The 21,528-nt window shown below is 41.0% G+C and overlaps 2 protein-coding genes across 2 annotated transcripts in view; one reads left to right on the forward strand and one right to left on the reverse strand.

Annotated features, from left to right (window-relative positions):
- Positions 1-3,569: 3,569 nt before the first annotated feature.
- Positions 3,570-14,217, forward strand: IWS1 (IWS1 homolog (S. cerevisiae)). The gene is made up of 14 exons (XM_010286664.1): positions 3,570-3,951; positions 4,023-4,328; positions 4,921-5,116; positions 5,360-5,417; positions 5,773-5,873; positions 6,620-6,770; positions 8,420-8,502; positions 8,707-8,836; positions 9,975-10,092; positions 10,830-10,941; positions 11,137-11,193; positions 11,386-11,497; positions 12,101-12,261; positions 13,940-14,217. Exons 1-13 carry the CDS (start codon positions 3,570-3,572, stop codon positions 12,227-12,229), a joined length of 1,935 nt encoding a protein of 644 aa, XP_010284966.1. The 3' UTR covers positions 12,230-12,261; positions 13,940-14,217.
- A 3,223-nt stretch (positions 14,218-17,440) lies between these two features.
- Positions 17,441-21,528, reverse strand: part of LOC104620446 (coagulation factor IX-like) — an 8,863-nt gene continuing 4,775 nt past the window's right edge. Inside the window, exons 7-9 of the mRNA XM_010286667.1 lie at positions 20,889-21,521; positions 18,937-19,054; positions 17,441-18,018 (exon numbers count right to left, since the gene is read on the reverse strand). Of these exons, the coding sequence (XP_010284969.1) occupies positions 17,441-18,018; positions 18,937-19,054; positions 20,889-21,521 (1,329 nt within the window). The remainder of the gene's footprint in view (positions 18,019-18,936; positions 19,055-20,888; positions 21,522-21,528) is intronic.

Here is a 21,528-nt window from a genome sequence, read left to right on the forward strand (position 1 = left end):
CTTAAAAGTGGCTGCATGTTGATCCAAGAAACTACTTGCTAACTGAAAATTTTGAGGATAACACTGTAAATTTGATTTTGATGTATTCTTTATTTTATACTGTACTAAAGCCTCATGTTATAGAATTCTTTCAGTTAAAACAAATTAAGGACATCTCAATTAAAATGTTTATAGATAAAGAGGAGGAAGAAAAGAAAGCAAAGGAATTAGAGAAAAATGCAGTAGCAATTACCTGAGACCTACTTGTTTTTGAGGATGTCTAATCTTTTATTCTAATTAAATATTTGGAAAAGGAAAAACAGAAAACTCAAATTAGACTGATTTCTTTGAAAACATCTTTTCAGAGACGAACTAGTAAAAAAAAAAAGGGGTGGGGTGGAGGGAAGACTATCATACACAATTTAGTCATCTTACTGTAAAATTGCATGCACTATTTATATCAAGTATATTCCAAAGCATTCACAGATTCATTAATTACATTCAGAAGACCTTTGCACTGATGGCTGTGGACAGGGCCTTTTCTGTTCCATGTAGGCTCTGAGCGAGTCAGCTCTGTCTCAGCTGAACTTTAGAAGATGCGCAGTTATGTTAACGTGCCGAGTCTGAGGTAGTGTGTGCCATCTCTGCGGGCTTATTGACTTGATTAATATAACTGTGTGCTTTTTGGGTTAGCTCTAGTCATGCTTTCCAGACTTAGGACTAGAGTAGATGGTCCCTGTCTGCCCAGTCTGTGTAGGGGCAACTGTATTACTTAAGTGGTGCTTCTGTGAGTGTTTATATCACAGTAGAGTTCAGCTGCTGTAACCACTGGGATTCTGTGGTGCAGAGCACTGTGTTAATCACAGTGTCAGCTAATTAGGCTGCATGTCTGCTCCCCCTCCCCAACCATCTTTGTTCTCGAGAGTGATTGTCAGTTTGTGGTAACCGATTAGAGACTCAGTATGTTCTTAAGTGCTTCAGTAATATTGCTGTATAATTGTAATGACTCCTCAGTGAGTATTTTGCATAGCAAGTTCTTTGTAATTTAGTAATACATTCTGACTAGGTGAATATATAGCCTGCAGCCACACTTTTGACCTTAGAAACATTGAGTGGTTAAGAATCATAATGGATTCCAGTTGTTTCCTAGTTTTGTTTACTTGTCCACCAAAGACTTTAGACTGGCAGTCTATAAAGGTGATGAGCCTAATGGTTTAAACAGGAGTATTTGTATTGTTTTCCTTGGTTTTGTTTAGCAAAGTCCCTTATTGTTGCTGACATAATTATCAGTACCTATTCAGCATTAGCCATCTGAAATCAAGAGAATACAGACAAACCCACCAAAAATTAAATGGTAGGAAAATAAGGATTAAAGAATTTCTGTTACTATAAACATAAATTTCAGTGTAGACCTCTGTATTTCAGTACTTCTCAATGACCGTACGTGTACCATTGCTGTAAAATCTGCTTCCTCTTCTGTTTGCAGCCGCAGTTTTCTTTAATCTTAAATAAGACAGAGAAAATACATCACATACACATGTTGTTAGTGATGTTGTTATGTGGGAGATACTGGGCAGGAGAGAGCAATTAATTTTTTTGTAAGAAAAAAAAAGTAGTAAAATGCCATAATAAAATAATAATAAAATGCCATAGCAAACAGAGAGCAGTTGAGTGTGTGTATATGGTCTTCCTCAGCTGTGCATCCTCCATTCTGTAACTTAATCTTCATATTTAATTCTTTAAAATTCCAAATTCAGGTTTTATCAGAACTGTGTGTCCTTTCTGTAAGAAGAAATGAGAAATACTGAATAATAACCACCAGCATGATTCAAAAGACTAGCATCCCTGTAGAGACAGGGACAAGCAGTGGAGAGGAAACTACTCACGCAGATTATCACAGCAGCTGCTTTGTAGATAGTGTTAAGTAGCATTGAAATAGTGAAGTTGTATTTGAACTGCATGTTTTAAAATTATATAATCCTGATTTTTTTTCATTGTGCAGTAACTTTCTGTTAGTGATTTTGGAGTAATTTAGATAAGTCATTATTTTATTGAGTGCTAGTCAAGAGAACAAATGCGCAAGGTCCAAAGTCTTGAAAAGCGGTTGTTATTTACCACTTACAATTCTGGAGGGAGTAGTTCCTAAAAGCAATTAAAAGTTTAATTTTATTCAAAATTCCTTCTTAATAATACATTTTAAAGATGAATAGTATTGTTTTGTTGTAGGTGTGGGATAGATACACCTGCATTATTGTGTATGGCTATGAATCTGGGAGTAGAGTGACTATAGAAAATAAAAATAGATAGAAAGCCTGTCTTTCCAAGGAAATTAAATTGCTGACAAAAAAAGATTTGGAAGCTCCAGGACATACGGGTCTTGAAGTATCTCCTAGGACAATACATACTCAGTTTGCAGATAAGCTGGTAGAAGGTGTCTATAGCCGAGAGAGACAAAATCACTCCTGAAGAAAGCCTGGCTGAAGAGTGGAGTTGAATATGTAGAAAAGAAGATCCTTTTACTGTATTGTTCTTTTCAGTTGAAAAGGGATTATTGTGACAGTGACTGTGACAGGCATACTGAGTTAATGAAATGAGTCTTCAAGAGTCTGATTTTGTTGTCTCCGGTAATGCAGTTGAGATTTTTTTTTTTTTTCCACAGGTAGAAGTTAGATGTTGTAGGAAAGATAAACCAAGATGTTGATAAACCAAGTGATGCTGTTGACAGGTGGCTTTTGAAAGGTTTTTCCAAAAATGGAGCGTGCAGCTTGGTATTTTTTGCTGTGTAGAAAAAGATGTAAAGGATTGCGTTTCAATTCTAAAGTTTTAAGAAGATTGGTGTATTTATGCATAGGTTATCTCAGGTGTGTGGATAGGCATGGCAGCTATCAGCTTAAGGGAGAGAAGCCTTGAATCTGTTCTTACATTCTTATGCATTGAAACACAAAACTTACTAACAATAATATTCTGAAAGGTCTGACTAAGACTTTATTCCTGTTTTTTGGTAGGCTTTTGGTCTTGACGTGTTCCTAAATAAGCTTCCTTGGCAAAGAAGGAAAGGGCACTAACTCTTTTGAGCTTCACTTGGAAAGTAATACATGTGCAGTTTCAGTAAAATGTATTTCATACAAAAAACCATCTGTTTCAGATTTTAAGAAAAAATGACAAGTGCGAGATACTGTTCCTTACTACTGGGCATTTGGACTAAACCACTTTGAAGGCCTAACTTTTTAAAATAAAAGCACTAAATAGTTACCTTGGAGGAACTTCTTAGATATGTTTATTTGAGTGTTTTTTAAATTCTTTTACCATTTCCAAAATGTGATTGAGCCGCAGGGTGGACAGACTTCCTCTGATCTCTTAATATGTTTCTTGATCTGAAGTATTTGGTAGTCCTTTGATGCAAATTGTCTAATAATTATTTCTGTATAGCAAGCATTTTAGTTTGCAGTACCTTAGGTAATCAAATTGGAGGAAGGACAAGGAAAAATTCAGAACTTCTTTTATTTCCTTTTTAAGTCTTTTTTGCTTAGTTGCCTGAGATTATTTTTCTCTTTCAGAATGAACACAGTGATGGAGAAGATGATGGGCAAATGGGAGAGCCTCATATGACAGACTCTGAAAATGAAGATATCCCAAGGCAAAAAGACAGTGACTCGGATAATGAGGAGCCTCCAAATAACAATGTGAGTGATTCAGACAATGAAGCAGGTCACGAAGGGAAAGACAGTGATTCTGATACTGAGGACCATCCAAATCGGCATTTAAGTGACTCTGAAAATGAAGATGCCTTAAATCATCGAGCAAGTGACTCTGAAAATGGAGAACCTCACAGGGATCACAGTAGTGATTTTGAAAATGAGGAGCTCCACAAGCAGCCGGCCAGTGACTCGGAGAGCGAGGAGCCCCACAAGCAGCCGGCCAGTGACTCGGAGAGCGAGGAACTCCGCAAACAGCCAGCTAGCGACTCTGAGAGTGAGGACATTTCCAGACACAAACAAGAAATAGAGTCTGAGGATAGTGATGGGGAGGACAGGAAGGAGGAGCGGAGAGCGAGGAACTCCGCAAACAGCCAGCTAGCGACTCTGAGAGTGAGGACATTTCCAGACACAAACAAGAAATAGAGTCTGAGGATAGTGATGGGGAGGACAGGAAGGAGGAGGCTCAGAATGATTCTCATCATTCAGATAATGAACATGTAAGGGAAGGATTTCAGGGCTCTGACAGTGAAGAGGAAGGTCCTAAGAGACGAAAAATATCAGACAGTGATGAAGAAGAGAAAGAGGAGGAGAAGACAGTGAAGAGGAAAACAGCTATCCTTTCTGACAGTGAGGATGACAATGAGAAAACACGTAAGGAACTATAGTGTGAAAATAAAAATGTGATGTGAGAAGCAATGCTGTTAGAGTTAACTCATTGTTTTTATGTGAAGAAAACGTCTAAGATAAATATGAAACCATAAAGCAGATTTGTTTTTAGAGCAGTACTGCGTTTGTAGAACTGTTGTTCTCACTGCATTTCTGGGTGAATGTATATCTAATACTTACGAGTAGTAAGTAGTTCTAATAGAAGTAACAGAGAAGACTGCAGTGATCTTGCTTTATAGTGGCATCTGTTGTCATGTTGATAATTCCTGTTAGTCATTTCTCTAGTTTGTTGTTACTTCTCTAGTAAATTTTTCTTCTGTTTTTTCATATACTAGGAGTGAGAGTCAGTTTTGAAACTGCAAGTTTTTGTGGATAAATGTGGTGTATGGAAACTGCAGTTACTGATTGAATAAAACAGACTTTAGAATGGATACGTTTTTTAAGAAATGGCAGTGATTTCGGGTAGGAAGGCTAGTCAGCTTCCCTCTTGACAAAATCAATTTTGAGAGAATAGTTTTTTGAGAATACCAGAATACCGTGTGCTAGGACATGTAGCAATGCTTCTTTCTGTTGGCAGCTGCAAAAAAAGTACGAATCCTTTCTGATGTTGAGGAATCAGACAGTGATGCTGCTTCAGACAAATCTGACAAACGGAAGAAAAATATTGTATCGGATAGTGAAGAAGAAGAAGAAGAAAGAAGAGAGAATGCTGGAAAGAAAAAAGAAGAGAAAGATCTGTTTGGCAGTGACAGTGAATCTGGAAATGAACAAGAGTAAGTGCTTCTGGGAATATGAATTCCTTTGGGGTTGCAAATCGTGAGACTGATTATGAATGGAGAATGGATGAATCCCAACCAGAGAATGATTGTCTACCTTCATTGGTGGTGTTAAGAGGAAGGTCAGTGGTAGGTGGCAGAATGAAAGGTGGATCTCCACAGACTCATTAGAAATTTTGCATAAAATGCACTTCTCACTGTTGCTGTCTAAATAGATAAATGTTACCATTACCTTCACAGGAACCTGATCGCAGATATATTTGGAGAATCTGGTGATGAGGAAGAGGAGGAATTTACAGTAAGTGCTATTGTGGATGTCTTTTGTTCAATTGCTAACTGTAATTTTCATGGCACAGTATTTCAGAATGTCCCTTCGGGTTTGAATTCATGTTCAAAGATAAGCTGTATCAGGAGGGAAGCTTTATATCTGTTGGGACTCACTGAGGTAGTTTTGGGGTTAAATAACACTTACAGCTCTTCTGTTGGGAGAGTTACTGGTGTGAAAGTTGTACGTAGAATTAGGAAGCTTTTGCTTCTCTATCTTCCAGATCTTCTGGAGACTTGTCTGAAGTTTTTCAAGTATCAGAGTCGGGTGCATGAGTAGATGCTCAGTCTTAATCTGTACACTGATCTGTGCTGTCTTTACCCATCAGGGTTTTAACCAGGAAGACTTGGAGGAAGAGAAAGGTGATGCAGACATGAAGGAGACAGCAGATGAATCAGACTCGGATGATAACATCAAAAGAGGGAAACAGTATGTCAATGTGTTACATGCTCCTTTGTTAATAGCAAATGCAAGACTTCAGTGAAGGGGCTCGTCCAAAGACTGGCTAGGCTTCTCAGTTTAGAAAGGCACGGGACCATGTTTCTACAGAAAGTGTGTCCTCATAAACTATGACAGAAGGTCCTCTCTCAGCTTGTACTCAAGTTTTAGTCACTTGGCAATCCATAGCAGATTATGCTGCTTCAAAGAACAGTATTTCACGGTTTTCATCAAAACCTGAGTGAAATTAATATCTAATCAAACATTTAAGTCTACTTCTAGGAGTTCAACATTGGAGTCAGGTGTGTTTCTCTGCTAGTGTAAGGGGTAAGGTATGGCAAGACTTGCCATCAGCATGTGTCATGTTTCCTTTCTATCTGGGTCAGTAGCATCAAAGCAGTGTATTGCAGGTACAGGAAAGCTAAATCTTTGTCAGCTTCACTGACAGCTTTAGCACGTTTTGAACCCAGGATATTATGTGTGCGCATGTCGTTAGCTATTTCAGCAAGGTCTTGCAGACTTTTGAGGGCGTCTTGGAGCCACTGAAGCCCTTTGCTACTTTCCCAGTTTGCGTACTGAGGAAAACTAATTATCTTACAGGGGCATTGAGACATAATGCTTGTAGGTTTATTAGAGAATTTTTGAAAGGTTACACTACAGAAGTAGAAAGTTACTTCCTGCAAAGACAGTGAGATCAACCTTCTTCTGATCATCGGCAAACTCTTCTTGCATTTTAGTATGGACTTCATGTCAGATTTTGACATGATGCTGCAACGGAAGAAGAGTATGAGTGGCAAGCGTAGACGAAACCGTGATGGTGGAACTTTTATTAGTGATGCAGATGATGTGGTCAGTGCGATGATTGTGAAGATGAATGAAGCTGCTGAGGTGAGTTTTGTAGGGTCCAAAGGCGCCTTAAAATCCAGTTTCATTCTATGGGAAAATCTTGTGATCGGTAAAATACAGAAATCTGGCTGATACTCAGGAGGAGTATGCTACAGAAAGCTTCCAATATCTAAATAATGTTTAAATGTTATTTTGCTATTCTGAATGAAAAGAAAAATTATTCTGTTGAATAAACATTTCTCCATATTTCATTTTAAAGATTGAAATTCATTAACTTGCTCAGCTTTGATCAGATGAGATCAACTGTCCTATAAAAAGGGATGTATACATGTTCTGTAAACTAAATGAGTAAGTATATCAAACACTGAGAAAGGGACTAGGTTTTAAGTTAGTTATACAGTTACTAGCATATGTAGTACTTTGGTGTTTGTTCCTGAGAGGAATCCTTTTCTAAACTGTTTGAATGACAGTACTGTGGTAAATGATGGTAGAGTAACAGAATTACGCAAAGTTCTGTCTCGGCAGGCTGCCTTTTTCAAGGCATGTTTTATATGTTACTGTGCAAGGCCTACTGGGGTGTCTTGTCCTTTTGGCAGATACCTTCTGTTCTGGTTGCAGTTTTGTTGGAGTAGCAATCAAATTGACGAAAAGCACTGTGAAACTCATTAAAACCAATTGGAGGGAATATACGGAACTTTATAGAGGAATCTTACAGATAACAGAAAAAGAATCTTCCTGAGAACAAGATAAGAAGGCTAATGTGTTTGGGGAGGAAGGGGAGAGTGAGATAGCAATCTGGGAGACAAGTGAGACTCTCTTGGTCTTGACAATAAAGTCTTTCTTGGCCAAGATGATAGCCATATGTTTCAAATGAAGCCATATAGTTTGAAATGCTGGAGAGAAGGAAGAGCTGAGCTCTGGTGTTGTGGTGTCTTTATTTCTATAGCATGTGCCTGTCAAACCATTCTGGGGCATGAAGAGGTAAAAGGGCGTTAGAAGAATCTTCTCCCTTGCAATAAAAAAAACAGTGTGCAGAGAGAACCTTCAGTGGATAAAGAGGAGTGGACAGGAATTACCACAGCAGGACATAAATCTGTTGATTGTAATGGGTCGTCTTGGTATGTGAGCCCAAGTACTGAACAGATGGTGACATTATGGTCTTGGGCGATAGTCACTTTGAAACCCAGACTTTGTTTTAGCACATGATGCGCATTTGTGCGCTCTTATGTTACTTACACCATGCTAAACTTCTAGGTTATCTAATTACATTCTTAGGTGAAGCAAACACACATTTCCTCACTTTGCCTTGTTTTCGTTAGCTATTTTTCTGTTGTTAACATGAGATTTTTACTAACAAAGTTTCTAGGTTATCTTTGCATAGCTAGCATGGAGGACCCTGCAAACCTCCAGTTTATTGCAATCAATCGAAATCATGAAGTAAAAAAAAAAAAGTTAGAGGGAGTGTGATGCTTTTAAGGAAAATGTTGACTAAGGTGGGCACCCTTTTTATAAGAGAAGTCACCGTATAATTTGTTTTTGGTGCTGCAGGAGGATAGAGCAGGGTGCAAAGTTAGCGTAATCCTGCCAAAGTTGCACTTCTCTTGTAACAGACTAAACTTTTTCCTGTAAATGTTGTAAAGGATGAGAGAGTTCTTTTGATTAACTTGTGCTGATTCTTTAACTCCCTACAGGAGGATCGACAGCTGAATACACAAAAGAAACCAGCACTAAAGAAATTAACTTTGCTACCAACTGTAGTTATGCATCTTAAAAAGTGAGTTGTCATTCTCCCAGTTAATTATCGCCTTGGGGAATATTGGGAATTTGATAGATTTTGTGGAGTCATATTACAGTTGTACTGAGTGTGCAGTGAAGATGAAACAAACTCCAGTGCATTATTGTGCTGAAAGAACATTGCATCTTAAGATTTTGATGTATTATATGACTTTGTGACTCCTCTTTACTTCAAACTTCGTAGGCAGGACCTCAAAGAAACTTTCATCGATAGTGGTGTTATGTCTGCCATCAAAGAGTGGCTTTCTCCTCTTCCAGACCGAAGTCTGCCAGCACTAAAGATACGAGAGGAGCTTCTGAAGATCCTGCAAGAGGTTTGAAATGGACTTTTAACCATATTTGATTCGTGGCTTCTCCACAGTGTTACAGTCATGTGCTTTAGGGAAATGTTTGGCGATAAATGTACTGCAGCTGCTACCAATGGACCGTGCAGTGAAATACACAAGGAAGCAAACTGCAAAACAGATGTGCTTGTTTAAAAGTTGCATCATTTTAATGACTCTTATGTTGTAGACATGCTGTCTACCTGAACAAAATTTGGCTAGGGAGCTTCAGGCACTTAACTGTTACAAAAATTTTGCCCGTGTTCACAACGAAGCAAACAGCTCTGCTAGCAGCAGGCCAGAAGACATTTCTGAGAGTCTCGGACAAACTGCAGACAAAAAGTTCTCTACCCTGTCTCGGGGAGTTATATGTTACGGCGTTTCTAGATTCTTGATAAATCTAAACTGCTTAGTCACTTATCTTCCCTTGCACTCAGTGGCTCATACATTGTGACTGATCGCTTTAATTTGTCTTTGCTGTATTCATAAAATAAACATGGCATAGTTTTGATAATGAGGTAGAAGTGAAATTTTTCTTGCAGCGCCTCTAGCTGGCTGTGACTGAAGCTCTAGAAATATTGCTCCTTGCTAAGAATTTGCAAGAGTTCTGCCTGAATTTAGATTACTTGGCCCTGCCTGCCCATTTCAGGTTTATAGGCAAAGTTCAGTGAAGAGTCATTTGCGAGTTTCACTCTCTCATGGTCCCTTCTCTTTTGTGGCCTATTAAAGTGTGCAGTGCACGAGAAAGCGCATCATACTCGGTGTAGACCTTTTAGTGTTTGTAGCTAAGCTGATGACTTGAATGCTTTTGCCATGTAAGTTTTTATCTTTATAAAATGGATGCTTTGAAGGCAATAACTCAGTTCTTGGGTAATATAAGCAAAAAATCATTTGGAGTAAATATTTCTGGAAGCTGACTTAATTTTGTGTATAAAACCCAAAAATGTTAAGGCAGATTCCTAGGTTTTGGTATTTGATACTTTAACCAATTCCTTGTGGGACAATGAAAAAATACTAATTTTTTTCAAGCTTATTGTGAAGGTGAGTTTTGCTCTTTTTGCGAAGTTTGATGCCATTGGTGTTCAGACACCATTTCTTGCTATTTTCTGACTTTTCCTGTATCCTGCAGTTGCCCAGTGTGAGCCAAGAGACCCTGAAGCACAGTGGCATTGGACGAGCTGTGATGTACCTTTACAAACACCCCAAAGAGTCGAGACCTAACAAGGATATGGCAGGGAAGCTAATCAGTATGTAAATCTCCCTTTGCCTTGTGTCAGTGAGGTTCCACTGATAATTTAATTTCTGCATCACTCTTTTCTATTGTCTGTAGTAGAATTAATGCTGCAGTGTAGGAATCCCACTGATCTGTTAGGCCGCTTTGTTTGTAGAGCTTTTAACAAACGCTGTTACGGTAACTTCTGCAGGCACCTTTTCCTGTTTCTTTCATTCTTCTAAACCAGAGGATGGCATTTATTTTGCCCTGATTGTCTCTTGGCTAGTTGTCCAGACTTCGTGTATACGCTACGAAGGCAGGAAGGTGCTGCTAGAAGACTGTTTATTCCATGGACTTCAGAGAGATCTTGGATGACTGAAAGTTTACTTAAACAGCTGTAGGCCTTGTGTAGTGCAGTCCATGCTGAATGACTGCAAACTGATTATAAACTTACGTTCTTTAGGAACTACTTTACATATTTCTAAAATAACATCCACTGTGGTGTGCAGGAGTTCCTGACACTAAGTGTTCTAAGAGCTGAGAGAGATCTAAAAGAGCAGGCAACAGCAAGAGATTTTTTGGATGAAAGCCATTTCTTACTGTCCACAAGGCTGGATTTCCCTGAAATATTAAGAGCTCAAAAATAATTTGTTTAGAAGGAAGCATAAATACTTCCCATGAACTTGGAAAGCTGTATTTGGTCACTGGAATGGCTTGGAGGTAAACTTCAGAGGCCTAGCATTTGTTAACCAATTTTTTTTTTTTTAATAGATGAATGGTCTCGACCCATCTTTGGCCTTACCTCAAACTACAAAGGCATGACAAGAGAAGAGAGGGAACAGAGAGATTTGGAACAGATGCCTCAGCGAAGGAGATTGAGCAGGTAGGAGTAGCAGGCAGAAACATGAAATCCTTCTTTCTTTCTGAGGCTCCATCAAGAAAACCAAAGTGGTGTGTCAATACTATCCTTTTATTTCCTTTAATAAGTTATGACCTCTTTCTTTTCTTGTACCACACTTGACTGTCTTTTAGAATTACTTTGCGTATAGATGCCTATAAAATTTTATTTTTCTTGCAGCTCTGGTGGTCAGACTCCTCGCAGGGATCTGGAGAAAGTGTTAACTGGAGAGGAAAAGTAGGTTGGATTTTTAAAAAAAAGATCTGTTAGAAAAAAGCATTGCAGTGGTACTAACAATATGCAACTTGTTTTGAGGGTTTAGAGGCAATGGTTATGCAGTGTGTTTCAGAGGTAGAACACACTATATTGTTTTTACTTCTTCCTGTGTAAGACTTGTCGCTTAACAGTCACATCTTTTTTTTTCTGCAGGGCTCTTAGACCCGGAGACCCCGGGTTCTGTGCCCGTGCGAGGGTGCCAATGCCCTCCAACAAGGACTATGTGGTCAGGCCAAAGTGGAATGTGGAGATGGAGTCCTCCAGGGTAAGCACTGCAGTGTGGGGATAGCTTAGCCTCTCCCAGTGACTCTGTACCTAAGTTGTCTCTGATTAAGCCTGGGAATCTGTCACCTTGTTGCCATGGTTACTGTACAATATGGTAATTCTTTTAAGTGCCTCCTCTAATTTGAGTAGACAGTAAGTTCTGCTATCAAGTGGGCTGTTTTAAGCTCATTAAATACTTTCACTTGGGTATCGTTGCTTCTCTAACCAAAAAGAGATTTTCATGTTAACTATTTTAGAGTTTCTCTGCAGGGTGAGAATCTGATAACAGGCCTCTTAGTTTAGAGCATTTTGAACTAAAGCTGCCATTCAATAAGTGTGTCACTGATATTTTTATACCTCTCCCAGTTTTTGTATCATTTCTTCTGATAATATTCCAGTGGGGGAAAACTGTGAGGATTTGGTAAGCATTAACAGCTTCAGTAGAGGCCTTTGCCTTGCTTTATTTGGTTCATCCCTCTACCTTGTACAGTTTAATTTAAAAGCAGAGTACATGGTAGAACACATGTAAATGGAAGAAGTAATAATTACTGTGCTTTCTGCTGTTATCTCTCGTTCTGTGCATTAATTGAGATATTGTTTCTAGCCCGGGACTATTAAGAGAGGTATTAGTCGCTTGGAAAAACACAAGAGACGGTTTGCTGAACAGAAACGACTCAGCAAAGTGCATCGGGCCATCAAGTTCAGCATTGAAGGCAACAGGATGCCCCTGTAGCCATGACACTCTGCCTTCCCCAAGTTTGAGAGGTATCCCTCAAGGGAGGTGTGAACAGTGCATGTGCTTCAGCTGTTGGCAGTTTGCACATACAGGAAAGGAGTGTGTACACCTTAACTTAAACTTGGAAAACTCTCCTTGTATTCTCTCATGTCTGTACTGTGACCTAAAGGGTAACTTGTACAGGAAAACACAGGCTGTAGCACGTAACAGCTTCAGGGTACCCAAATAACAGGTGTTAAATGAAAATACCTGTTCTCAAAAATAGCTTTGCACCACCTGTGGTTTTGAGTGCTGTTCTGACATGATTAGGTTCTCCAGGTTTACCTGAGCTGACACACAGGATTTCTTAGCCCTTAGCATAGGGCCTCATGTCACTGCCTACCAGCATCTGTGGCTGATGTTTTACTGGTCCAAAGCAAGGTATTTTTCACACCTGCTCTTTCAAGGAAGTTGAGTGATGTGAGACTTTAGGGGTGGTTGACAGGAGGCAGAGAGTGAGACCTCTGCAGACCAGGGGGAGAAGTATCCCCTGTTGCGAATGCGGGGTGAAGGTAGATCGATCAATGACCTGCCTCAGTGCGGGAATTGTTTTGACGATTTCTAGTCTGCATTTGAGTTCTGTGAGCAGGGCTGCCACAAACTAGTAGTGACAGGAAGAGGCTAGCACAAATGGTAGATAACTGTTGAGTTTAAGCTTCATATTTATTTGTTTAAAAAAAAAACATATATTTTTTTAAAAATCACTGTGAAATTCCAGCTATAATTTCAATGACTAGTGAACAGTTTTATTCATAAAGTTTATTTAAAGTCAGTGTTTCAGGAGAACCTTCCTCAGTGATGGGAACTAGAGGTTCAGTTTCTAACAGGTGTTGTTTGTCGGATATTAAGTAGCATGTTCTGGATATCTCTGTTTCTCCCAAAATTAAAAGGTGGGAAGTTCCCAACATTGTTTCTGTTGTCTAGTTAGGGGAAATTGCTTTTTAGGAAGTAATGGCTACGGATTGGAAGGTCCTTGCTGTTTGTCTTTAGTGATGTTTCTTTACAGAATTGCTGTACCTAATCTGTGCAAAATAACTGCTGCGTCATCTCAATGTTTCATTTGCAGTTAAAATACAGAGGTGAAATGCAGTAACTCTTCTAAGAACCTGTATGGTCAGCTTAGGCATTTCTTTTGCTTCCCCCTAGACCCCCTTTTTCCCATCTCTTGCTTTATAAGTACTAATCAGTGACCCTTAAAATAAATTGCAGTTTGGATTTGATATGTCAACTCAGTCCGCCTCATTTACAATATATTCATATCTAAAAAATCTTACCCCCACAGAAAGCCTATATGTGTGACACTGTAGTACAGTATATTTTTGACACTAAACTCCAGGCAATATAGATACAAAATTATTCCACGCTGTATATTCAGCCGGCATGAGAACGACTAACATGGTTATTAATCCCTGTAATGTGAAAGCTTTACTGTGTGATGTTTGAGAGTGTGACTGCCTCCATATACGCGATGCACGAATTGGAGGAACCATTTTACCCACTTTGCGGGGAGAGAACATGTGTGTGCGCGCACACACAGACCCCCAGTTGGAAGCAGTGGTTTCATCAGCTCCCTCTTGCAGGTTTAACCTTGCATGCATCGCTTTTCTTGATTGATCCTCTGGGACGTCTGCTTTTTTTCAGTGGTAATTATTAGTTTTATTTTTTAAGTTCCAGGGGACCTCTAAGAAAGGGGTGAGTCGACTGGACAAACAGATGCGGAAATTCACAGATATCAGGAAAAAAAGCAGATCGGCCCATGCAGTGAAAATCAGCATTGAGGGCAATAAGATGCCATTGTGACCCTTCACAGAATACCCCATGACCTCTGCTGTAAGACAGTACACCCATAGACTCTTTGGAGACCTTTAAATTTTTTAACAACTTGTTTGGGTTTTTTTAGTGAATCTCTAAAATCGTTGGTTCAGGTTCTGGTATAAGATGTTGTCTGAGGACTGTGAATATGGGGACTTCTTTCTCCTGATTGTATTTAAACTTGCTCTATTGTGTCCTTTGTACAGATCACGTATTTGTTGTATTGCAACACTTTAGACAATAAAACATCTTCTGTTTTTTGGGGGGCTGTCTGTTGATTGCTCAAGAGAATATAAGTGTGGTCCACCTGGTATGTGGAGAAGCTGCTAATTGTTAATTTTCTGTTTACCATTGTCCATTTCCTCTTTATTCAGCACTTTTATTAATCAGTTGTTCTGTCTTTGGAGATCTACATGTATTGGTTTTGATTAGAAACATTGACCATCTTCCACCCAAAGGATTTCATTTTTCATGAAAGCGTGATGAAAAAAGTTGAGGAGAAGACCAGCAGACTGACCACTAAAAATTCCAGCGGCTTCCAGCTAACATGCGTGACGTAAGACAGACAGCAGTATTTCACCGCTATTGATCCTCCGTGTGAACGGCAAAGCTTCAGTGGTGACTGCTGTTGGAGAACAAAGGGCCGCAGCTGATGGGCTTTTCTGTGACGGTGATAGAATAGATTCTTTTTAAAGTAAGCCAGACTTTGGACTCAGGGTTAGTGACACTACTTAAGACTGAATATCAGATTGCTGGACACATCTTTTTTGTGTGCTTTATGCAGCACTTACTTAGATCAGCTGTGTGGAGCCTTTGCTGCAGGGCTTGATACTGCTGTGACTTCACTTGTAGAGTTGAAAGCCATGTACATTTTCTTCTGTTTTGCTTTAGTATTTGGGTAGCTCGAAGGTGTGTTGCTCTGTAGCCCACTAGTGACTTTCAGAAAGGCTTGTTTTACCAGTGGTAAGGAGAAGGTTCCTATCTCTGTGTTAGGGGGATAATGCTGCTACTTCTTCGTCCCTGGTGCTACAGAAAGACAGCAGAGCAACATTTTGTACCTCTGCTTCTTTACCTCTACCTCTGAAAATGTTTTTGTTTGCTGAGCATTCCTACAAGAAGCGGACTCTTCTCCTTGCACGGATAACTGGCAGTTGGGATTTCAATAAGAAAGTTGCCTGCGTTCCAGAGGAGTGCAGCCTGTTGGCTGCAGTGTGTGTTCTGTGATGCTGTGAATTCCCTGAGGCGGGATCGTGGTGTTGGCCGATGTGGAGGCGCTTAATACCTCTGGCATCTGCTGGCACTGATCCTGGAGAGAATGTAAGTATGTGGATGGTCACACTGGATGGTCTGGCTCCTGCCAGACTGAAGGGGACTGACGACAAAATAAAGCTGTACGCTGGGACATGAAGCAAAAACTGAAGGAGGATGCCTGTGCTGGGTGGAGCCTACTAAAGGAATTCTGCTGTAAGACTTCTTCACCTACTCTTGCCAGGTATGCTTATGTCACAGCAACTGACCTCAGGTGCGTGCTTTTAGCATGCTGACAGTTTCAAGGGTTTGGGTTTTTTTCCCCATTTTTAATTAATATTTATTGAAAGACAGGTAATTAATTCCTTAGTGTTATATTGGCAGGTGCAACTATGTGAAAAACTGAATGGTGTAGAGCTGTTTGTACCCAGGTTGCGTTTGGCCCCGAAGGTCTGTGAGTTAGGGTGGGCTGCTTCCCCCCTCTCCCTGCCTCCCCCCCAACTTTTTGTTGTTGTTCTGGTACTGCAGCCATGGGGGACTGTGGGCTCCTTTTCAATCCTAAGAGATGTTTCCTTAACGTACTGACCCTGGTGGTCTTTTGAGGGCCCAATACAGTTCCTTGCCATCAAAATTAATCATAGGAACTTGGCATCACGTGTTCTCTGAGGCAAACAAAAAGGTTCTGTTTCTTGTGCAATGGTAATAATGGACTGACTGGCTTATTTTCATGAGGCTTTGAATAAAGCTCAGGAAGAGAACCACTCATCAGTGAGAGTGCTGGGGTGCTTTTTAAATTAAAACTTCATAGTAAGTTAGTTGTAAAAAAGGTCACAAACCCAAAACTTAACTTTTGAGATATCTGGGTCATAAAGACCACCTAGAAATAACAGCAAAGACAGTTGGACAAAGATGGTGATGTAGGTACTCAGAGGGGACAGTTAGTCGGGGGATATTAGTCTGGCCCATAGGTATTTTGCTTGCATTTTGGTATTGAGCACTTCCTTTAAGTATGTGAAACTTCTTTGGCTGTGTGGGGAAATAGGCCTTGTAGAGGGGCGGCTGGCTGCACAGGACCAATCTTCCTTTTGCAATGACTGAGAGAAAAGTTATTGCTGTGGTGGCTCTTTCTCCATCAAGTGTGTTCACAAATATTTCCTGTCTGAATTACCGCTCATCAAAAACTATCAATCAGAGGTAAATTGTCTACATGGGGGGTGTGTGTGTGCATCTTCAGAATAAAAAAAAAGGGTTTTCTTTCTTAGGAAAAAAAGTGTGAAAAATGGACAGTTCTGTTATTCGCTACTTTGGTAGCTCTGTGTTTTTTTTGTAGTTCCACTTCTGTAGAACTCTGCCCAGAGCAGGAACACGTGGCCCATCTTCACGCCTTTCCTCACCCTCTGCTGCTGGAGCAGAGCTGCAGTGAAGTAGGGCACCCCGCAAAGCGCAGCAGGCACCATTCCTCACCCCCCAGGGCCCCCCAACAGGAATTCACTTCTTTCAGAATCCCACTGTACAATCCTGTGTATGTTTCTCCAGCTGCAGCCAGGTGGATTCCCCCTTGGGCAGTTCCTCCTGTGCAGTCCCTAACACATAGACGTTGGTTTTGTAGCAGAAAGTACTGGTATTTTAGTAAACTGACTTGTACTTGAGGTAACAGTTTTATTGGGTGACACAACTTCACAGATCGCTAGTGGCTGTGTTCACCATGGTGTTTCATAACTAGAGGACAGAGAACACTACTGGAAATGCAACTAATTCACACAGGATTATTTGCCTGCTTTTGGGATATGCATGTAGGCTTGAGAAACGGAAAGCTTTTGCTTTCTCTAAAAAACCCAGCCCCACAAACTGACCAAACAAAACCTTTCTGCTGGGCATTTAAAGTTGTAGTTGTCTCCTTTATTATTTATTTGCAGAATAGTTCTTTATTATACACAAGTATTTTACTCAGTAATACTTGAATTAGCAATTTAACCATTTATGGTAAACAGACTCAAAATTTCTTTGAAGATAATTTTGATTTCTATACCATTAACGACAGGAATTGCATAATGTCTTAGATGGAAGCACTCTGTAATAATAGGGTGGTTCCTGTTTTTAAAGATTGTCTTAAGAAAAGTTAATGGAAAAGTTTTTTGCATCTGCCACACTTTCAACAATCTCTTTAATCCAGGGGATGTAGTTGGATACTCTGGTATATACACCGTATTTTCCTTTTTCCGCACAGCCCTCCCCCCAGCTTACAATCCCCAAGAGAAACCAAGTGTTGTGGTAAGACACTGTGAAAGGGCCACCACTGTCCCCTTTGCAAGCGTCCGCAGCTTCAGCGCTGTAGCCTGCACAGAACATGTTATCGGTAATGAGTCGGTCTGTTGACCGCTGACAGGTCTCCATGTTCACGATGGGCAGCCGGACCTTCATGAGGAAGCGCAGAGTCGAACCTCTCTCGTGAGTGGCACCCCATCCGCTTACCATCCCGATTCTTCCTTCTTCAGATAGCAGGGTGGCAAGGGTCGGGCTGGGAAGGCAGATGGGAATTGCATACTCATTAAAAATAACATCGCTGCTCAAGTACAACAAGGCGATGTCACCGTTGTAGTCGTTGGAATCATAATGTGGATGTGTCCAGCTCCGTTCCACATCAATCTTCTGTTCTTTCAGTTCTCTTTGGTATTTGTCAAAGTCTCCTGTAGTCGTGACAAGTTAAAATGTTAAGCAAACTGGAAACAGCCCGTAGGGTGGGAAGGATAGTGAATTAATGCTTTTGACCTTCCCTCCCCACACAAATCATGCTCTGTAACAGTAATTGCTGCTGCTGCAGATGTGATCCTCCAAATTACCAGTTTGCCCTTCACAGGCAAAACAAACTTGTTGACTGGATGAGTAGAATGAGTAGATACCCAAGTATCTACTTTATGCAATTACGGCTTCTGGGGCAGGGATTTTACCATAAATACAGTTAATGCTTTTTAGTAAGTGAGTGCTGTATTTTGAACAGTTTGTCTAAGCTTGCATGGGACTTTCTGTTTTTCCCCCTCAGGAACGTGACATACTTATTAAGCGTTAAGATGCAGCTGTGGGTAAGGCAGAAGAATTGTTTCCTGTCAGTTATCCAGTGCTGTATTCTGTTTGCTCCTCTTGCATGTCTCTTCTGGAGGTTTCAACCACAAGGCTGGCTTTCAGGCAGCATTCCTGCTACTGATGATAGGTGCTGTAGGACATGACTGGGGGCAGGCTTTCTGCTTTGAGGCAGCTACCGGTAATGAGAAGCAGTGCCTTAGCACAGCTGATTAAAAACCAAAACTGACTTGAAAGCAGAGCATCACCTACAGGAATCCTTCCATCCCACATGTACCCTGAGATGTGCTCAGTCTCCATGCACAATGAGATTGCCAAAAGGGGCAACAAAAAGAGAAATCTCTGCCTCACATTCCCAGGTTCTCCATGAAAACAAAAGGGACCAGCTGGTCCACCGTTGCCAAGGAACTGAAGTGTTCTGTAAATCTGATGCGTGTGTGTGTCTCTCAACCATACCTTACTGTGTTCATGTACAAAGCTCACTTTAAGGAAGAGACTACCCCTGTGTTTACACCAGTTGTACTCACCTACGGTAACATGGTGGGGTCTGACGAGATCAAGGCAGTGAGCAGCGGTGACCACCCAGCGGCTGCTGATTAAGCTCCCTCCACAGAAACCAATGTCTTTACTATTCCGGATCAAAACCTGTGTGAAAGATGAGGAAGAACGTGTCACCAGGGCTGTGTTAGGTATTCATGTGCACTGCTGGTCTCTGGTTGGTTGCAGGCTGTGTAATCTTGAAAGCAACAGTTCTGACTAGAGTGCACCAAGCAAAGATGATGGTGTTAAAACAGTAAGAAAATGACTGCACATCTGTGACAATGGAGCAGGATAGCATGATGAACTAAGCTTGACAAAATCAAATAGGATTAGAGCTGTGCTGACTGGCATTCTAAGGAAATGAGTACGATTGTGATTTTTCATGTGGCTTCAATTTTTTGGGGGGTAGAACAGTAACACTAGGTGTATTTCATTGGTACTTGGGTTAAAAAAGAAGAGTGGTGTTTTTCTGCGTGAACAAGGGCTAGAAAGAGTTTTTCACTTTCTGAGTTGTCCAGTGAAAGTGCAAGTAAGAGTGGAGATTTGGAAACTTTGTCATTTTTCCTTTTTACTGGTATTTTGGAGGGAGCTACAGAGTAGGAAAGGGAGAAGTGAACACATGCTGCTCAGCATTAGATGTTTCCTTGTTTATGCAGAATTACAACCTCCATTAATGCCTCAGCGTCTCTTCAATTAAACTCTTCCCTGAACCTGTTATTTCATGTGTTAAACTGAAGGAAAAGCTTAAAGTTTGTTAATAATATAATAATCAAATAGTGGAAAAAGGTGCAACACCATCTGGCCTCCTACCTTGTTTAGTTCCTGGAGTAATGTCAAGTTTTACATAAGCTATTTTGATTTAATTCTGTGTACTATTAATGCTTTTAATTTTGTTCAATAGTGCTAGAACAAAACATTGAAAAGGAGCAAAGACAAATTCTGTCTTAGGTTATGAAGAACTAGAATGGAAAGGGTTTGCAAAAGCCTTTAAAAAATACATATATAAAATACAAGCTTCAGTTACAAATTGCCTGCTGTAATGAAAATACAAAGCTTCCTTGATGGTAACACCTTAATTCAAGAACAAACGGTACAGGTCAGGCAGCATTCAGGCAACTCAAAATCAGGTCTCACTTGATCAAAAGGCAAGCAGGTGCTGTTCCTTCTAGAAGTGTGTAAGATGGCAGAAACCCATACAATTTATTGGTAGTGACACTGCGGCTTGCAAAAGTGTGCAATGACTGTGTTGTCCGCACAGGTTCAGCCTACTAGTTTTCCCCCCTTGTAAAATACCTCCTGATGGGTGGAAAGGGAAAATATTTTTGCATGAGGGCAATAAAATAGACTGATCATAACCTGAGATCTTTTAGACAAGACTTTCTATGCACAAGCCCGTAACAAATAAGTTCACACACACGCAAGCCCAAAACCAAGATTAGAAGAACAAAACAGTATCATGGAAATAAAAGAAACACTTCAGGGAGGGTTCCCTTATTTGCCTTCACATTTGAGCCCTCTTGAGCCCTTTTCATACAAGTATGAAAAGTATTCTAATGAAGAATCTCACCTGGTCTTAGAAGAATTTTTTGTGAAAAATATCACCAGCCATTCCAGGAGGAGTCAGAAGCACAGCTTTTCACCAAGAACATGTAGAAACAAAGAACCTCAACACAGCAGGAGAAGATCTGATTGATGTATTAAGCTGAGATCACAAAAAAGCATCTATCTAGGATAAGGGAAGAATGATAAATAAAGCAACTAAGATGATACGTATCATCAAAAAGACCTGTAGAAGCTTGAGAAATACCTGTGGTTGGATTGCTCTCGCCCTGAAAAAAAGCTTTATAATGGCTTGATGAACTCTGCTCCGGATGGAACAAGTAAAGTAAGAAAGCATTCAGGTGTGGTATTTATGGCCAGACTGGGAGAGAAGTATTACCTGCCAGGGGCAATGTCCACGATGACACAAAGTGCCTCCTGTTATCCTGGAGTCGTGCTCCAAAGTAGAGCTGATGTTCATCTGGAGGACCTGGGGCATGTCTGCAGCATTTCCCCAGTCACTGCTCTGATCAAGCCCATCACGCGGGGGTTGAACGGCCCCTGTTTCGTTCTCGCCGGCGCGCTCCCCTGTTGTTTGGTTTTGCCCAGCAGCATTTCCCACCATCTCTTCCCACGGGGCAGCAGGTGCTGTGGTCTCACTCTGCCACGCAGGGCCCTGCGTTGCCTCGCCCCACGGAGCTGGGCCTATCCCGGGTTTGCCAGGCCTGGCGGTGTGTGCCACCGCCTCATCCTGCTCGGGCCCCCCCCCCTCCTGCCCAGCAGCATCCCCCCCCAGCGGCTTCTGGGGAACAGAGTCCACCCATGTCTCCTTCCAGCTGGAAGCATCTCCTGCCTCCTCAGTCTGTCCAGCGTCGCCCTCCGTGCGCATGCTCTGCCCAAAGGCATCCTTTAAGGTCTCATTTTCCCCAACAGCACTTAGTTCCAGCTCCGTTTGCCTAACCGTGCCCTCCGTGCTCTCATTCCACTTGGCCGCAGTGTCCTCACGCTCATGCAGTCCCCTCGGGAGCCTTTTCTGCCCC

This window comes from Phaethon lepturus, unplaced genomic scaffold (genome assembly GCF_000687285.1).
Source record: "Phaethon lepturus isolate BGI_N335 unplaced genomic scaffold, ASM68728v1 scaffold935, whole genome shotgun sequence".
Classification (NCBI taxonomy): domain Eukaryota; kingdom Metazoa; phylum Chordata; class Aves; order Phaethontiformes; family Phaethontidae; genus Phaethon; species Phaethon lepturus.

Coding starts and splice junctions, on each gene's coding strand:
- IWS1 (XM_010286664.1), top strand. CDS start 3,570: ATGGGAGAGCCTCATATGACAGACTCTGAAAATGAAGATATCCCAAGG. Junction 5,418..5,772: donor AGGAAGAGGAGGAATTTACA/GTAAGTGCTATT, acceptor TTTACCCATCAG/GGTTTTAACCAGGAAGACTT. Junction 5,874..6,619: donor AACATCAAAAGAGGGAAACA/GTATGTCAATGT, acceptor CTTGCATTTTAG/TATGGACTTCATGTCAGATT.